The following is a 15,972-nucleotide window of genomic DNA, read 5'->3' as shown; positions in this document are numbered from 1 at the left end:
CACCCCTCATGATCCAAGCCAGTTTCAGTCTCTTAGTTTTTCCTCATCAGAGCAGAGCCAGCTGGCTTCCCCTTAACTGGGCAGCACAATTCTGCTTGCAAAGTGAGGTATAGCAGATGATTGCAATGGGTTCCATGGAGCACCCTGTCACTCCAGACCAGAGGAATATATGAGATCAGAACCCTGCACCTGCTCTTTTCACCCACCTAGCAGATAGCTAGTTGCTTTTCCACTAGAAGGAAGAGAAGTTAGTGCCTAAGAATGGTAATTCAGAAAAACAGGTAGACTCTGATGGTAGAGAGGCACACCTCAACAAAACCTGAAGTCACCAGCTGCTGGAATTCCCAAACAGTGAGCCATAGAGTTGGAGGCTGCCACCTGAGCCCACAGATTGCTGCCCTCTGAACGGCAGGGTTTCGGGCAGGTATGGAAAGGACGATGGCTTTCCAACAGGAGGCTCATAGATCACACATGCAGCACCTGAGCTCCTTCTGTGACTTTCACTTGCTATTTTTTCATTCCTCTTACACTTGTTTTTAGAGGGACAAGTCATCAGTTCTTTCATAATTAGGAAGCATTTGGCATCCTAGTCATTCTATGTTTATTTCCAAAATGATTAAGCCACTAGAGAAAAATTTAACTTCTTTTTTATGAAAATAGCTTTGGAATAACTTCAGACTTTTAAAATCATGTCAGCATTCCTGCAGATCTGATACTATTGTGCCTTGTTATCTTACCACTGTGAAGTCAGGGTAGAAAATACATCATCTCTTTCAGGTTCCTGGAATAACTTCAAAAGCTCTGGATCCCCAGATAAATGTGCAAGAATGCGTAATTCAATCTGTGAAAAGTCTGTGAGACAGAGTTCTAGGTCAATTTTGAATTCACCAGTCATTGGCTCACCCCAAGCCACTCTCAGAAGGCCTCCCCGTGGGCTCAAGGTCAACACACCTCTTCCCATCTGCCAGGCTCCCTTAGCCTTAGGACTGCTGGCTCTTTTCTATGTCAGCAATTCCAAAGAGCTGTTCTTCCTCTTACAAGGTCAACAAAGCCTCTAGGACTGGCAGTGTTCATTCATTCTTTACATTCATGAGTTTTACAAAGGCCTCCTGTGTGCCAGGATCCCCTTGGGATGTACTAGTGAACAATATAGACATAGAACCCTTCCTCCATAGCACTTACGTTCTAGGAGATATTCTGAGTCAATCATTTGGTATGTCAGAGTGAGAGAAATGGAAAAAATGGATCAAGGTATGGTTTGGGAGAGAGCAGTATGTATGCAGAAAGCTGGTGTCATGGTGTTGTAGTCACTTCCTCTGCTTCTAGACCTCAAGAAAATTACAATGAACAAAGACAGAAGAGGAAAAAGGAAGGGCTCTAGAGGTTTGAAGTTCAGGGGTACAGTGGCTAGCAGGGCTGCTTGAGTTGGCAAGAGGAGGGAATAGGGGGAGGACAAGGAGGAGGAAGTAGATTGAATGAGTTATGCAGGGGTTATCTGGGATCAAAGTACAGCAAAATGAGGAGACCCTGAAAGCCAAAGACCTGCTATTCTTTAATGTGAATAAGAAATCTTTGTTTCATAAAGATGCTTGATTTAGGATTTATTTGCAAGAATGAGTTCTATATGTATTTTTGCATTATTTAGTTATTAAATATTTGAACGAAATGAAAATGCCCAAAGCAAGCTATAGGGACAGTGGCATTCCTCCACCATCCTATACATGTACCTGCTGCCAGGAAGGTGTGGCCTTCAGAGGAAACAAACAGGATTCTTGGACAGATGGTGACAGTCTCCTCTTCTTTACCTGGATTTTCATTTCAAGATCATGTAGTGAGTTTCACTGTCAGCTGACTTGCAATAATTCTTCATACAGAGCTATTTCAATATCATCCATAAACAAAAGCCTAGATTTTTAATTTTGTGACTATATCTAATAAAACAATTAAAAAATAAATACCTCTGGAAGATAACAAATTTTCTATTAACAAAATTCTTTGTTCTGTCTAGAATTATAATAAAGAAAGGAAGAACTCAGACATTGACACCCCAAACCACTCTAGAGAGCACTGAGACAGAGCTTCACTGACTAGAGGATCTATGCAGAGGCCATGCACCTGCAGTTCCCCCTGAAGACAGCACAAAGGGCAGCAGAGACATGGGTACTGTGGCTTTCTCTTGGTCCTGCTCACGGTGACTGCACTTTTACAAAGGAGGGCTCATGGCTTTGGTGATATTACTGTGTCTCCTTGGTCAATGCCCGTAGCAAAGTAGCAGCACTGACCTGGCCACAGGTTAATGGGAGTGGACATCCTAGTACCCTTTACCAGGCTAGAGTTTTCTGTTTAAGAAATGTGATCATTGGTATTACAGTGGGACAGCTCAAAAATAAAGAAGGATTTTCAGATGCTTTTATAGACATCCCCAGAAAACTTTAGATTTTGTTAAGAGCCAGTGCTATTGTGTGCACATTTGTTTGTTCTTTATTGGGAAGTTAGTGGGGGAAGGACAGTGGGAAGAGAGATATTTCCCTGGTATAATTACCATCTATTTTAATGTGTAAACTGCTAAAAGGGAGGTGCTATATCACTTCAGCTGCTTTTTATTTTTTCAGTGTAGGTTTAAATACTGGTCATGCAAACATAGAGAAGAATTTTAGAAAAAAGCAGTTACATTGTAAGAAAGTAATTACAAACACTCCTGGTTTTTGAAAAATGCTCACAAGATTTTAACAAGACAGGAAGTAATATTTTACCTTTTAAATTCCGAGGCTTAGAAATCTGTATTGGGTGCTTGGAGATACCTTGGATATTCTGTTAATAAGATAATAGTTTTAGTTGAAATGTCTACTCTTAATTTGTACCATTCAAAAGTATTTAAAATACATAGTATTTTATTAAATATATAATGCTAACATTCATGCAAAAGCATATTATCACACAATACAACTGCATAATATGAAAGTTTCAATGCAGACACCATAAATGACAATCAGCAAGTGTGAGAACTGCCTTGACTCTAGCCTGTATAAGCCTGTGTACATACAGTGACTTGAAAGTAGCCCAAATTATGAACTTTCTTAATTGTAAAAATTATAATATGCTAAAGGTAGATTTCTAAGAAAACTGTCCATTATACTTTTAATTTAAAAGCACTTTTAAGCTGAAATGTAGCACTGGATGATCATGCTTCATTTCTTGAACTGCCCACAGCACAGGAAAACAAAATCCCCACCATGCTTTAACATGAAAATTCTGGTCTCAACTTTGTTACAGCCCCTGCCTGCTCCTCCTGGTGGTTGGCACCTGCTTCGGCCTTAGCTTATGACTGATAGTGGCTGTATCATTTATAAATCCTCAAGAGATTTTTTTTTTGAGTACCTTTGCTTTCCACCTTTACCAGGGTGGTGCTGGTGGTGGTGGTGGTGGTGATGATGATGATGATAAATAATAGCTATGCGCCATACTGTTTCCACTGTTCAAATCATGAGTATTTCTGTCATCATACTATTGTATGCTTGGCAGGACAGTGAACAGCAGGCTACTTTGGTAATGTGATTTTCTGGGTACTAGTCAGTCTTGGCCCACTGACTAGCTATGATGAATTATAGGTGCCAAATGCTGCCCATCAAAGCCCATCTTTCAGGTGACCCTTTTAGATCTCACAGAAACACAAGAGGTGTGGGGCAAGTATTTCACCTCCCTTGCATATGTGAACTCACAACAGTCATGTTTACCTGCACAAGCCGTGCATGAAATCAAGCAAGTTAAAATTCTAGTTTGGATAGGAGAGAGGCTACTGAACCTGCACAAGATCAAACCAGTTATACATCCTAGCGCGGATTAGGGAGAGGCCCCTGAAGCCCCACCTCAGCTGAGGAGCCTTTGGCAGCTGCTGGTGGGTGGGGAGAGGAGAGTAATTTTTCTTTGTTGGGAAAGTGGCTGTAGGCAGGTTACTTATACCCCAGTGGATGATCGCATATCCATGAACATGTGGGCAGCACTAATTGAACTCAGTGGGTTAAAAACAAAATAAAAAAAAGAGGCGTAAAATTGGAGAGGAGATGTTGGGAGAGTCCTAGGAGAATTTCGATTGGGGAAGTGGAGTGTGGATATGATTAAGATTCGTTGTATAAATGCATTAATTTTTCAAATAATAAACAAACATACTTAATTAAGACAACATTTGATTTAAAGTAATGTAAAGATAAATCTCATATTGGAATTTTGTTTCAATCACATAGACAAAAAATATGAACTACTTAGACAAACCTACAAAACAAACACAAAAGCACCTGACAATAAATGGCACTTCCAGAGTAGAAGAGTAAGGTGCTTTTATACCATATGGAATCAGTGACACCTTGGTGACTAAAACCAGGCAGCAGGAGAAAGAAAATGCTAGCCAACATTCTCAAACATAGGCACAATGATTCTTAACAAATTACTATCAACCCAAATCTAGTAACACAGAAAAAGGATTGTATATCATGACCAAGAGAGAATTGTCTTAGAAATGCAAGGTTGGTTTAAAAACCTAAAACAATTAATACATAGTATTCGTGAAATAGAGGGCAGTGACATCATAACAGAGCAGAAAAGGGCAATGGCAAAACCCAAATACATGCTGAGGTAGCTCATCTAACTAGGAAAGGGGAATTTTTTTTCAATATAGTATATATTGTGTAGAACTCTTACTCATTCTGAGTAATTTCACTGTCTAAAGCTGTACTAACAAGGCCTGTGCTCTGCATCTATCAGAGTCAGATCAGTATCAAGCCAAACTGCAGTTAGCAGCTCTTGGAAAGCACTGTAGGATTAGGACCAACCAGTAAACAAGGGCTCAGGTTCTAACATGTCTCACAGAATGCAGCATGGTAGATTTTTGTTTTGTTTTTGTTTTGCATGGTAGTTTTAATGATGGATGTTTTGCCAAAATAAAGGTAATACATGGATGTTCTATTAGTTCTTAGAAAGTAGTAATTTTAAGTTTATTGTGCTTAGATGAATTGTAAAGGAATATTTTTGATAATCAAATTTTGTCTTCATAATATATCAAGTAACAGGATGATAAAAAACTCACCAGATATTTAATTTACATAGTGCACTTTAAGTACTTCAAGAAAAGTTAAAACATACTTCTTGTCCTTTGGTCATATGAAAGGTTATCATCCTGAGAAGGAACTTTTTTCCTCCTGGAAAGACAAGACTGTAGCTTTTCCTCTTCCACTTCTGCTAACAGGTACTAGGATGAATTGAATGGTGTCCTATATTTTGATACCATGTCTTGCCGAGGCATGAATGGGAAATTTGGGATCCATTTTAGCAGGGGACTTCAGCCAGTATTCTGCGTTTACAGCTGACAGGGCAGAGACAGTTACAACAGTGTCAGCCTTGAGCACAAGCCACAGAAACTCTGTGCCCTCCAACTGATGCTGGGGGAATATGAAATCACTGCACAAGGAAAATCATTTCAACCAGAATTGCTTCTATGAAATGTTCCCAATATGTCTACAGAGCAGATCTATTAAACCTAAATAAATCAACTCCTAAAATAAAAACAGGGCTTTTGTTGTTGTTGTTTAATAAAGAAGACCAGAAACATCCCTGGAATCATCTGTTGTGTGGCATGGCTTTTAAAGAAAAATAACCTTTTTGTTTTAGAGCAAAATTATAAAGACATTATAAATTTGTGAAGAGTTGTCACATGTCTCCACCTAGTTTCACCAGTGAGCACCTTGAAGTCTGTCACAGCTAAACCGGCAGGGATCATTACCATCCTCTACGCTCTGGGCTTTGTTCTCATTGCATTTTAAAACACCTAATCTCGATTTTTATGTCACTTAGTCATCATGTCTCCTTAGTGTTCTCTTGGCTGTTGGTTTCTTAGCATGCTTTACAATTTTGAGGAGGGCTTGTCAGGTAGAAAACTCCACCCCTTAATGAGTTGGTATCTGTCTGATGCTTTCTTCATGGTAGCGGTGGGAGGAAGAAGATCATTCAAGTGAGGTACCATGCTTGCCCTGTTGTGTCAGGACACAGGCGATCCCCAGGACCTTCCTGCTGCTGTGCCAGGACACAGGCGATCCCCAGGACCTTCCTGCTGCTGTGCCAGGACACAGGCGATCCCCAGGACCTTCCTGCTGCTGTGTCAGGACACAGGCGATCCCCAGGACCTTCTTGCTGTTGGCACTGATATCCACACTTGAATAAGGCAGTATTCTAGCCCTCGCTTCATAAAACTACTTTGAAAATTTCCTCTTTTCTATGCTATACACTTGAAGAGTAGATCACTAAGCAGAACCCAGAGGTATTAGTTACTTCTGTGTCACCATGACCATAAGACCCAATTTAAATATATAAAAAATTTTATTTTGGAAAAGATTTAACTTGGCTCCCAATTCAGAGCGTACACTGCATCATGGCATGTTGGAAAGGGCATGGTGGTACTGGAACTGAACAGTTCACAGCATGATCGGGCAGGAAGCTCACAAAGGGGATGTCAGCACTTGGTTAGCTTTTAGTCATTTCCCCTCTTTTACTGTCTCTTAAAATAAAATGATATAGTTGTTCTGTATATATAAACTGCTGAGTTTGTTCCTGATAATTCATAAATAACCTTGTTATTATTTATACAACTGCAATAGGCAATCATAAGTCAAAACTATCCATTATATATCACCCATATTTGATCTCATACAGGTTTGACAGGCCCATTAGCACAAGAAAATGAAGAAATTGACCAATTATTAATAGGAACTGTGTTAGAAACCTCAAAATTTCATGTTAATACCATGTTAACAATAAGGATTTAGGCTGGTCGTGGTGGTGCACGCCTTTAATCCCAGCACTCTGGAGGCGGAGTGAGGCGGATCTCTATGAGTTCAAGGCCAGCCTGGTCTACAAAGAGGGTTCCAGGACAGCCATGGCTACACAGAGAAACCCTGTCTCAAAAAACAAAACAAAACAAAACAAAAACAAAAACAAAACAAAACAAAAAAACCCAAAACAAAAATAATAAGGGTTTAGGACTGAAGAGATGTCTCAGTGGCTAAGAGCATTGTTTGTTCTTCCAGAGGCCCTGAGTTCAATTCCCAGCAACCACATGGTACCTCATAACCATCTACACTGGGGTCTGATGCCCTCTCTGGCATGTAGGTGTACATACCGATAGAGCACTCATATACATAAATAAATAAAATAAAATCTTTTTTAAAAAAAGACAGTAAGGGTTTAAAGAAAAAAATTTAATCACCTGACAACAAGCTAAAGAAATTAAAAGAAATTTTCCTACTTGTTCTTTGTATAACTAAACTCCATTGGTAACCCTAGGGGTATCAAAAGAAATAGATGTGTTTCATTTTACAGAATTTGGAAAACTAAAATTTGCACACCGTACCATAATACATATTTAGGGCTTCAATGGGCAACTTCTTTAAATTCTGAGAAGGCTGATTTCTAGGCATAAGGTTACTGTATAATTTAAATGCTGGTTTATGTATCCCCCATATCTGGTTGCAAGCCTTGTTCTGAGAATTTCCTGTCTAAATGTTGTATGAACTCTGTTCCCCAATTGTCCCTCTGATATATCAGTAAAACAGCTTACAGCCAATCAAGAAGCAGGGGAGAGAATAAAGCTGGACTTCCTGCCAGCCATAGGAGAAATTAGAAAAGGAAGTATGGTGTTGAAGTTATTTTTATAAAAAACTGTGCTGTGTCTCAGCTTATTTCTTAACCCAGCTATCACACAAATAATTGAGACTCTTTTATATTTTTTTTAAAAATTAGCTATTCAATACAATCTTGAGCAGTTTATGTCTAGTTTTAACCCTCTATGTTATCTTGTTTTACTCCCAGAAAACATCTCAGCAATACTTGCACTTTGTAGCTTTCCTTGGCTTCAGCTCTTTCCTCCTGATCTTCCCTAGACCTCTACCCATGGATGAATCTCTTGGCTCAATGCCCACTCTCCTAACTCTTCCATGCCTGGCTGTCAGGAAGTCCAGCCCTATTCTCTCCCATGCTCATAGATTGGCTGTAAGCTGCTTTATTGACATATCAGGGGGGCAACTGGGGAGCAGAGTTTATACAACATTTAGACAGTAAATTCTCAGCACAAAGCTTGCAACCAGATGGGGGGGAGGAATACAGAAATCAGCATTTAAACTACACAATAATCTTATGCCTACAGTAGGTGACTGAGCAGGAAGATTCAACCACAGGTAGAGGTGCAAGAGAGACGAAGAAGACAGCTGCAACAAAGAAAGAACTAAAGAGCAAGTAACTTGGGGATTTTAGCAAAGATGGAGTCAGAATAACATAGAGGGTTAAGAACAGACTTAAACTGCTCAAGATTGTGTTGTAAAGCTTTATAAACAAATATAAAAGAGTCTTAATTATTTGTATGCTAGTCAGGTTAAGAAATAAACTAAGAAACAAACATAGTTTTATAAAAATAACTTTAACACTGATTCTGTGATTACACATTTACTGGAAGTAATGGCCATTATGGAGATACCTGTACAAATTAAGACTGACAATGCCCCTGCATATGTCTCCAGTAAGATGAAGCAATTCTTTGTGTAGTATAATATAAAGCACATTACAGGTATACCACACAATCCTATAAGACAAGCAGTTGTAGAAAGATCTAATCATGCCTTTAAAAAATTCTTATAAAACAAAAAGAAAGAATAAAGATCCCCAGAGATAAACTAAATAGTGCTCTGTTAACTTTAAATTTTCTGAATGTTAGTGAGAAAGGAAGAACAGCAGCTGAGAGATGCTGGGTTATGGGAAGAAAAAAAAACTGAGGAATTAAATCTACCTATATACTATAATGATGTGTTAACATCAGAATGGAAGTCAGTGAAAGTTTTGTGTAGGGGACATAGATTTGTTTATATTTCCACAGGAAACAAAAAGCTGTTGATATCATCAAAACTCATAAAGATTGGAATTGAGCAGGAGAGGGCTCCTGAAAACCTTGGCCCTTAGTTCATTGAAAATATCTGTTTATAATTTCCCACTACACCAAGAATGATTAATGGCTTAAAACAGAAGGGGGGAAATATAGTGACAATTCTGTAATTTTGTTTTCTTTAAAAATACTGTAAGAATATGTTTTTGTTTTACTCTGGTGTGGAGATATTTAGAATGTCCTTAGCAGCTGACTATGATTTGCCTCATGCTCTAGCAGAAGTGTGGTTTTGCCAGCTGCAGATATTTTCTGCAATTGTGTCACATTCGAGATTCTGGGATCTTTTCAGAGGGTATATAAATGCTAGGGCTCTGAGAGGTGGGGTTGGTTAGTCATTCAGAGGGTTGGTTGAAGTTTGTTAATAGTAATGCTCAAAGAAGAAACAAGAAGAAACAAATTAGATTCAAGGATCTCTGTCTCTCCCCTCTATCCTTCTTTCTCTCCTATCTAGTAATAGGGGGCAAAACTGTCAGGGGGATAAAAGATGGGGAAAAAAAAGAACCCACAAAGCAGCCAAGATCAGCTATAAGAAGCAACTGCATTTTTAATTCTCATCAGTAACAAATAAGAATGTTTATTTTTCCAATCATCATCAGTAATTTTTTTTATTAAAAAATATTTCAACTACTAGGGGGGCTGGCCAGATGGCTCAGTGGCTAAGCACTTGCCACATAAACCTGATGACCTGAGTTTGATTCCTGGAGCCCACGTAAAGGTGGAAGGAGAGAACAGATTCCACAAAGTTGTCTTCTGACCTCCACACATGTGCTGTGACGTGTATACACATACACACACATCACACACACAAATATCAAATTAAATTTTTTTCAGCTACAAGTGCTGGGGAGATGGCTCAGTGGCTAAAAGGGCTTGTCATGCAAGCATGACAACTGGGATTTCAATTCCTAGAATTCCTATTACTAAAACCCACATAAATACTGGATAGGCATGGTGGCCCATCTCTAATTTCAGGCTCAGACAGCTGAGAAAGGAGACCCCCTCCCCCCAGCAAGCTGTGTAGAAAGACTAACTAGCTTTATTGGTGAGCTCTGAGTTTGAGTGAAAGATCTTGCCTCAAAGAATAAACTAGAAGAATGAGGAATATTCCTGCTATTGGCCTTAGGCTTCCACATGCACATATTCATGAGTACCTGTGCACACATATGGTCTCTCTCCCTCTCTCTCTCTCTCTCTCTCTCTCTCTCTCTCTCTCTCTCTCTCACACACACACACACACACACACACACACCACTCTATCAAGGGGCAGACAAAGTTGTTTGTTGAGGATAGCTGCAAAAGACTCCTCCTTAGACTTTAGTAGATGTTGCACAGAGAGAAAATATGCAACTGCTTTCAAGTTCTACTAGGACCATGTCAGCAGTGGCAATGAAGAATGAGCAAAAATTCTTCTGGGCCTGCTCCTTTAATTAGACTTTACCTGAAAATGTCCCTTCCTAAGGCATCTGGCACAGGTGGGGTAAGAAATGCCCTTAACTCAGTAAATCAGTTTGAATTTAGTTTTGTGTTGATTCAGCTAAATTAATACATAGATCAGCAGCACTTTAAATTCAGGTTAGGGTTTGGGGGAAGAGCATACACTCAGGTTATGTAGTTCACTCCACCCCATCATTCTCCCTCTATTTGTGCTCCTCCTTCCCAAAGTGGTACTGGTGGTGGTTGGTTGTAGGAGAATACATATGACTCCATGACACTAGTAGGAAGACTCCCATGCCACCAGCGTGGGACTACCCGCATCCTTCTGGCTTTGATGATGTCTGCCTGGGGTCCCCGCCCAGGGTAGTGTCCACAACAGTACTACAGACTGAGAACTCACTGCAACAAATGCCTGATGTCCCTGCCTACCATCACGGCCCTGTATTTAATCCTGGTGACATCTCTGTGTTCTGAAACTCAATTGTGCTTTCCTTTTAGATCCAGCCTTGGACTGTACCAGTCATAGCTCCTTTCCAGGGTGCAGACAGAAGTGGGAAGATGTAGGGTCTTCATTTCTACACTAGAGCACCCAGGATCCAGGAGCTTATTGCTCTGGTAGAGGCTTTGCAGAAGAATAACTATAGGTCTTACTTGCAAAACTCACACTATGTGTTAACTCGATGCTGCTGCAAAGACTGCTTCCTCTATTAGGGGTTGGGAGACAGCCCCAAACTCATAGATAGCACCACTGCTAGGGTTGTGTTCTTCTCTGGCTGTTCTCTGCGCTGGACTCTAAACCCCAGAGGCAGGGCTAGGACCTTTTCAGAGATCTCCTTGTCCCTGCCACCCAGCTCAACTCAGAACTCTACTGTCTCTTCCCCCTCATAACCTCTCTCAAGTCCAAAGGGGCTGCCATGACATCCTCCCAAGAAGTGGGAGCTGCAAATTCCAATGTGTCTTTATTGTGTTAAACTGAAAATTGCCAGGCTGAGTCTGGGTGCTGCAGGAAAACTCCTGAAATTCAACTTAGAAATGCAGAGTAAAACACTGTTAGGTCTCTAGTGCCTGATGTGCTTCTTTCTCCTGTGCTCTCTCTCAAGTTCTAATTGAGAGCCAGAGCTGAGCAGGATTCCTTTGTTCTCAACTGTATCTCCTCTCTCTGTGGAGAGACAAAGGCTCAGCCCCAATGGCTGGCAGCCTCTCAATAGCAAAAGGAACAGGAATGAATACATATCAGATGGCATTTCAAAACCATCTTTGTACTATGAAGTATTTTGTTCAGTTAAAGCTGCTTCTGTTTCCAGGAAAGTGGCGTAACCATATTTTTCCTGTTTCTGTCACTTTGAATGACTAAAACCCAGGGCACTAGGCATACAGGAAAGATAAAGAACTCTGAAAGCTAGACAGAAAGAAGACTGGTCACAGACTACAAAGTCCATAAAATTAGACATAACCAAATTCAACATATTTTCTGTGTCTCACATGTCTTAAACTGGGTGCTAGAGAAGCCAACAACCATAGACAAAAACCAAAGGAAAAAAAACTATCAACAAAACACTAATGTTATGTGTAGCCTTGCAAGACAGAAAACTTTAGAAAAACATATTTTTCCTGTCAAACACCAAAGAAAACATTCATGGCTCAGTTTAGCCAGGCTCCTCTCACTTAGACACGTAGCCAAATTCCTTTTTGTAATTTTCCATGCACCAACCCCTCACCCTGCCTGTGTGCACTAAGTCCCTAGACATTGCTATTGCATTTGGAGTTGAGTTCAGCCTTTCCATTCTATTGCAGTAGTCTTAGATAAAGTGGCTTGTTTAACTCTGCTTAATACATTTTGTCTTTGATAAAGTATAATGTATCAAACTGTGTAGAACCTAGCTATAGCAGCACTAAGAGGGAAGTTCACAGCACACACACACACACACACACACACACACACACACACACACACACACAATCAGACATAGGGAAAAGAGAAAATAAAATCTTCAGCAATAATCTAGGCTCAAGAAACTAGAAGGAAAGAAAATTTCATTCCAAATCAAGCAGAAGAGTAGAAATAATAGAGAAGAGAAACAAACCAATTGAAGATGGGAAAATCAATGGAGTGAGTATTTGGTTATTTGAAAAGATCACCAAAATCAACAAAACTCTTATTAGACTGACAAAAAAGAATGAGGAAAAATCAATATCGAAGGCTGGTTCATGCACAGAAGATGCAGAGAATTCTATCAGCAACACTCGTGTGAATTTCACAGCCTGGACAAAACCACACTATGAAATGGATAACATGAAAATCCCTGTTCAAACATATTACAATGCACAGACCCAAAGAAGATAAGTAACAAGGAGGATGCTTAAATCTCACTCAGAAGGGGAAACAGAATAGACAGAGGTAGTGGTTGAAGAGAGGGAACAAGGTAGGAGAGGGAGCACAGAGAGAGATCAGACCTTGAAAGGGTGGGGGCAGAAGGACAGAAGGCCTATAGAGAAAAGAAAAACTGGGCGGCGGCATCTCTGTGACAAGCTGGAGCCCATGTCATTGTAGGCATCTAGGAGGATGTGAGGGGGGCTCTAGCAGAGACTCCTAGTATCAGGGGTCATGGAGACTGAAGAGGCTACCCTCTAACTAGACAGGACTCTTAGTGGAGGGAAGGGAACACCAACCCACCCACAAAAACTTCTACCCCAAATGTACTCTTCCTACAAGATGTACAGGGATAAAGATAGGTCAGAGATTGAGGGAATATCCAACCAATGCCTGGCCCAACTCAGGCCCCACCTCATGGGAGAGAGCCAACCTCTGACACAATTAACAATACTCTGCTATGTTTGTATACAGAAGCCTAGCAGAGTTGTCATGTGAGAGGCTCCTCTCAGCTGTGGTTCGAAATAGATGCTGAGACTCACAGCTAAACATTGGGTGATGCATAGGGAGTCTTATGGAAAAGGGAGGAGACAATGACCTGGAGGTGACAGGAGCTCCACAAGAAGACCAACAGAACCAGCTAACAAGGGGGCTCAGAGGGGCCTGCTGAGACTGAAGCACCAACCAAGGACCTTGCATGGGCTGAACCTATGTCCCCTACACAGATGCAGCCTATGGGCAGCTTGGGCTTCATATGGGTCCTCTAGTAAGAGGAGCAGGGAATGTCCCTGACATGGACTCTGTTGCCAGCTTTTTAATCACTTCCCCTTGGTGGGACTGCCTTGCCAGGCCATAGGGGAATAGGACACCCTCAGTCCTGATGCAACTTGATGATCTGGTGTGGATGGTAAGGGGGGAGCCCCTTATCTGAGGACTAGGGGAGGGGAAGAGAGGGAGGGAGAGTGGGACTAGGAGAAAAGGAGGGTTGGGGGCTATGACCAGGATGTAAAATGAATAAATTAATTAATTAAAACAAAAGAAAAGAAAATCCCTGTTAAAGGCCAGAGCTGGGGGTGCTTGCCTTTAATCTTAATACTCAGGAGGCAGAGGCAGGCAGCTCTCTGTAAGTTCGGGGCCATCTTGATTTAAATAGTGACTTCCAGGGCAGCTAGAACTGCGTAGTGAGATCCTATCTTAAAAGAAAAACAAAAACAAAAACCAGCCAGTATGAGAATATTGTCCCTATACCAAGGCTATTTCATCAGAGGAGTCTACCACACATTATTGTCCAGAAAATATAGGAGAAAGAATACATCCCAATTCATCTTATAACACTAGTATTACCTTGATACCAAAACCAGATACAGTTCAATATCCTTCATGGATATACACATAAAATCCTTTAAGATATCAACATATAGAGTTCAAATGTATATTTTAAAACACTTGACCCAAATTGCTGTCATAGGCACTTATCTCAGAGAAATGGAGATGTAAGCTAACATAAAAAAACACTGATGTTTATAGATTTGTAGTAGCTGAAAACTGGAAAGAATCCAAATGTCTCTCAGATGAAAACTGTCATGTTCAGATTTTTAAGTGGTGATTAAACTGCCCATAGAACATAATATCTTTTGTCAAAACATTAAGTCTTTTAACTATATTGTTTTTAAAAAATTATTATGTTCTTAAAAGTGTAAAAGGGTCTTCTATAAAACATATAGTCACAGTCAAAAATATATTTAGGACTTTTAACTAGAATTCATTCAACATATTATCAGAATCCTGCCATGTGTGAGCTACAGTGAAAAATGCTAGCTCTTCCTGCATTCAAGCTCCAAATAACTGACACTGATGTAATACACAAGCTGCTGGAGAAAGCCTCTTTAATAATGAGTACAAACAGTAGGAGCTAATACTAAATATTTCTTCCTTAAAAATGCTTCCCTGGCATGCTACATCAGTAATACCTAGTACCTTAAAGTTAAGACCCAAGTTCCCAATACTACTTTTTCCTTCAGTGACATGTGGGATAGCTGACGGACACCATTACCACTACTGGGGCTAAAATGCTGAGCATGAAGGAGATAACTGGGGGATGGATGAGAGTTCTGAAGGAGGGATGCATGAAGGAGGCACAGGGTAAAGTCTCCAATGAGACTATATCATGCCCAGAGTCAGAACAAATACATCAAGAGTATAGAACAAAGAGCCTAGAACCAGGCCATGCATACCAGCGCTCCTGTATAAGAAGGGATTACAAAATGAGTTGTCAAAATAGCAATATTTATAGCAAGCAGTTATCCAATGGAAAATAATCATATCTCTACCCCATACATGTAGAAAGATAGGTTTTAGTGGGATTAAAGACACATTGCAAAATACAGATTTTTGAGCACCTTTGTAATTGCCATGCAAAAAAGATTCCCTAAATGACACAAGTAAGTCAGATATTGTGGTTGGCACTTACAGTGCCAGCTGCATGGGAGGATGAGGAGGAAGGATCACCTGAGCTTATGAATTTGAGAACTTGTCTTAAAGTAGAAAGAAAAAACCCCAAGAATATATAAGCTATAAAAATTATAAATTTGATACTGAAAAAAAGACTACATAATATGAAACCAACCATAGACCAAAGATAGTCATGTAAATAAACAAAGAAAATACCCAAACATACAAAGAACTTTTACAAATTAATAAGACAAACTTCTAAAATGAAATTAGGTAAAAGACTAAATGGGCAAATAAATAAAAAGTCTCAAATGATCAGTAAACAAAGGTACATGTTTGCTCTACTTAGCAATTAAAGTAAGACAAATTAAACCACAATAAAATACCAATTCACATTCATCAGACTGGTTAAAATTAGAATCTAAAAACACAAGTGCTATGCTGTCAGATATGAGACCTCATCCACATTGTAAGAGTGAACTGGGACACCATTTAGAAGTAGGAAACTTTCACACTAACATACCCAACAACAGTCAGGCAACAACAGCGAGGAAACTTGTCTTAGGTTTTTTTGTTTGTTTGGTTTCTCGAAACAGAGTTTCCCCGTGTAGCCTTGACTATCCTGGAGTCACTATGTAGACGAGGCTGGTCTCAAACTCAAGTGATCGGCCTGCCTCTGCCTTTCTGTGTGCTGGGATTAAAGGTGTGTGCCACTATGCCCAGCTGGAGATTTGTCTTA

General features: G+C 40.1%; 1 protein-coding gene across 1 annotated transcript in view; it reads right to left on the bottom strand.

Annotated features, from left to right (window-relative positions):
• The window catches only part of POLN (DNA polymerase nu), a 142,749-nt gene that overhangs the window by 48,948 nt on the left and 77,829 nt on the right, over nt 1–15,972 (bottom strand). Inside the window, exons 16-18 of the mRNA XM_084798671.1 lie at nt 2,754–2,811; nt 1,728–1,805; nt 738–852 (exon numbers count right to left, since the gene is read on the bottom strand). Coding sequence (XP_084654797.1) covers nt 738–852; nt 1,728–1,805; nt 2,754–2,811 — 251 coding nt within the window. The remainder of the gene's footprint in view (nt 1–737; nt 853–1,727; nt 1,806–2,753; nt 2,812–15,972) is intronic.

Source organism: Acomys minous (genome assembly GCF_964271855.1).
Source record: "Acomys minous genome assembly, chromosome: 10".
NCBI lineage: Eukaryota > Metazoa > Chordata > Mammalia > Rodentia > Muridae > Acomys > Acomys minous.
This window is presented reverse-complemented; position numbering and strand designations above follow the sequence as displayed.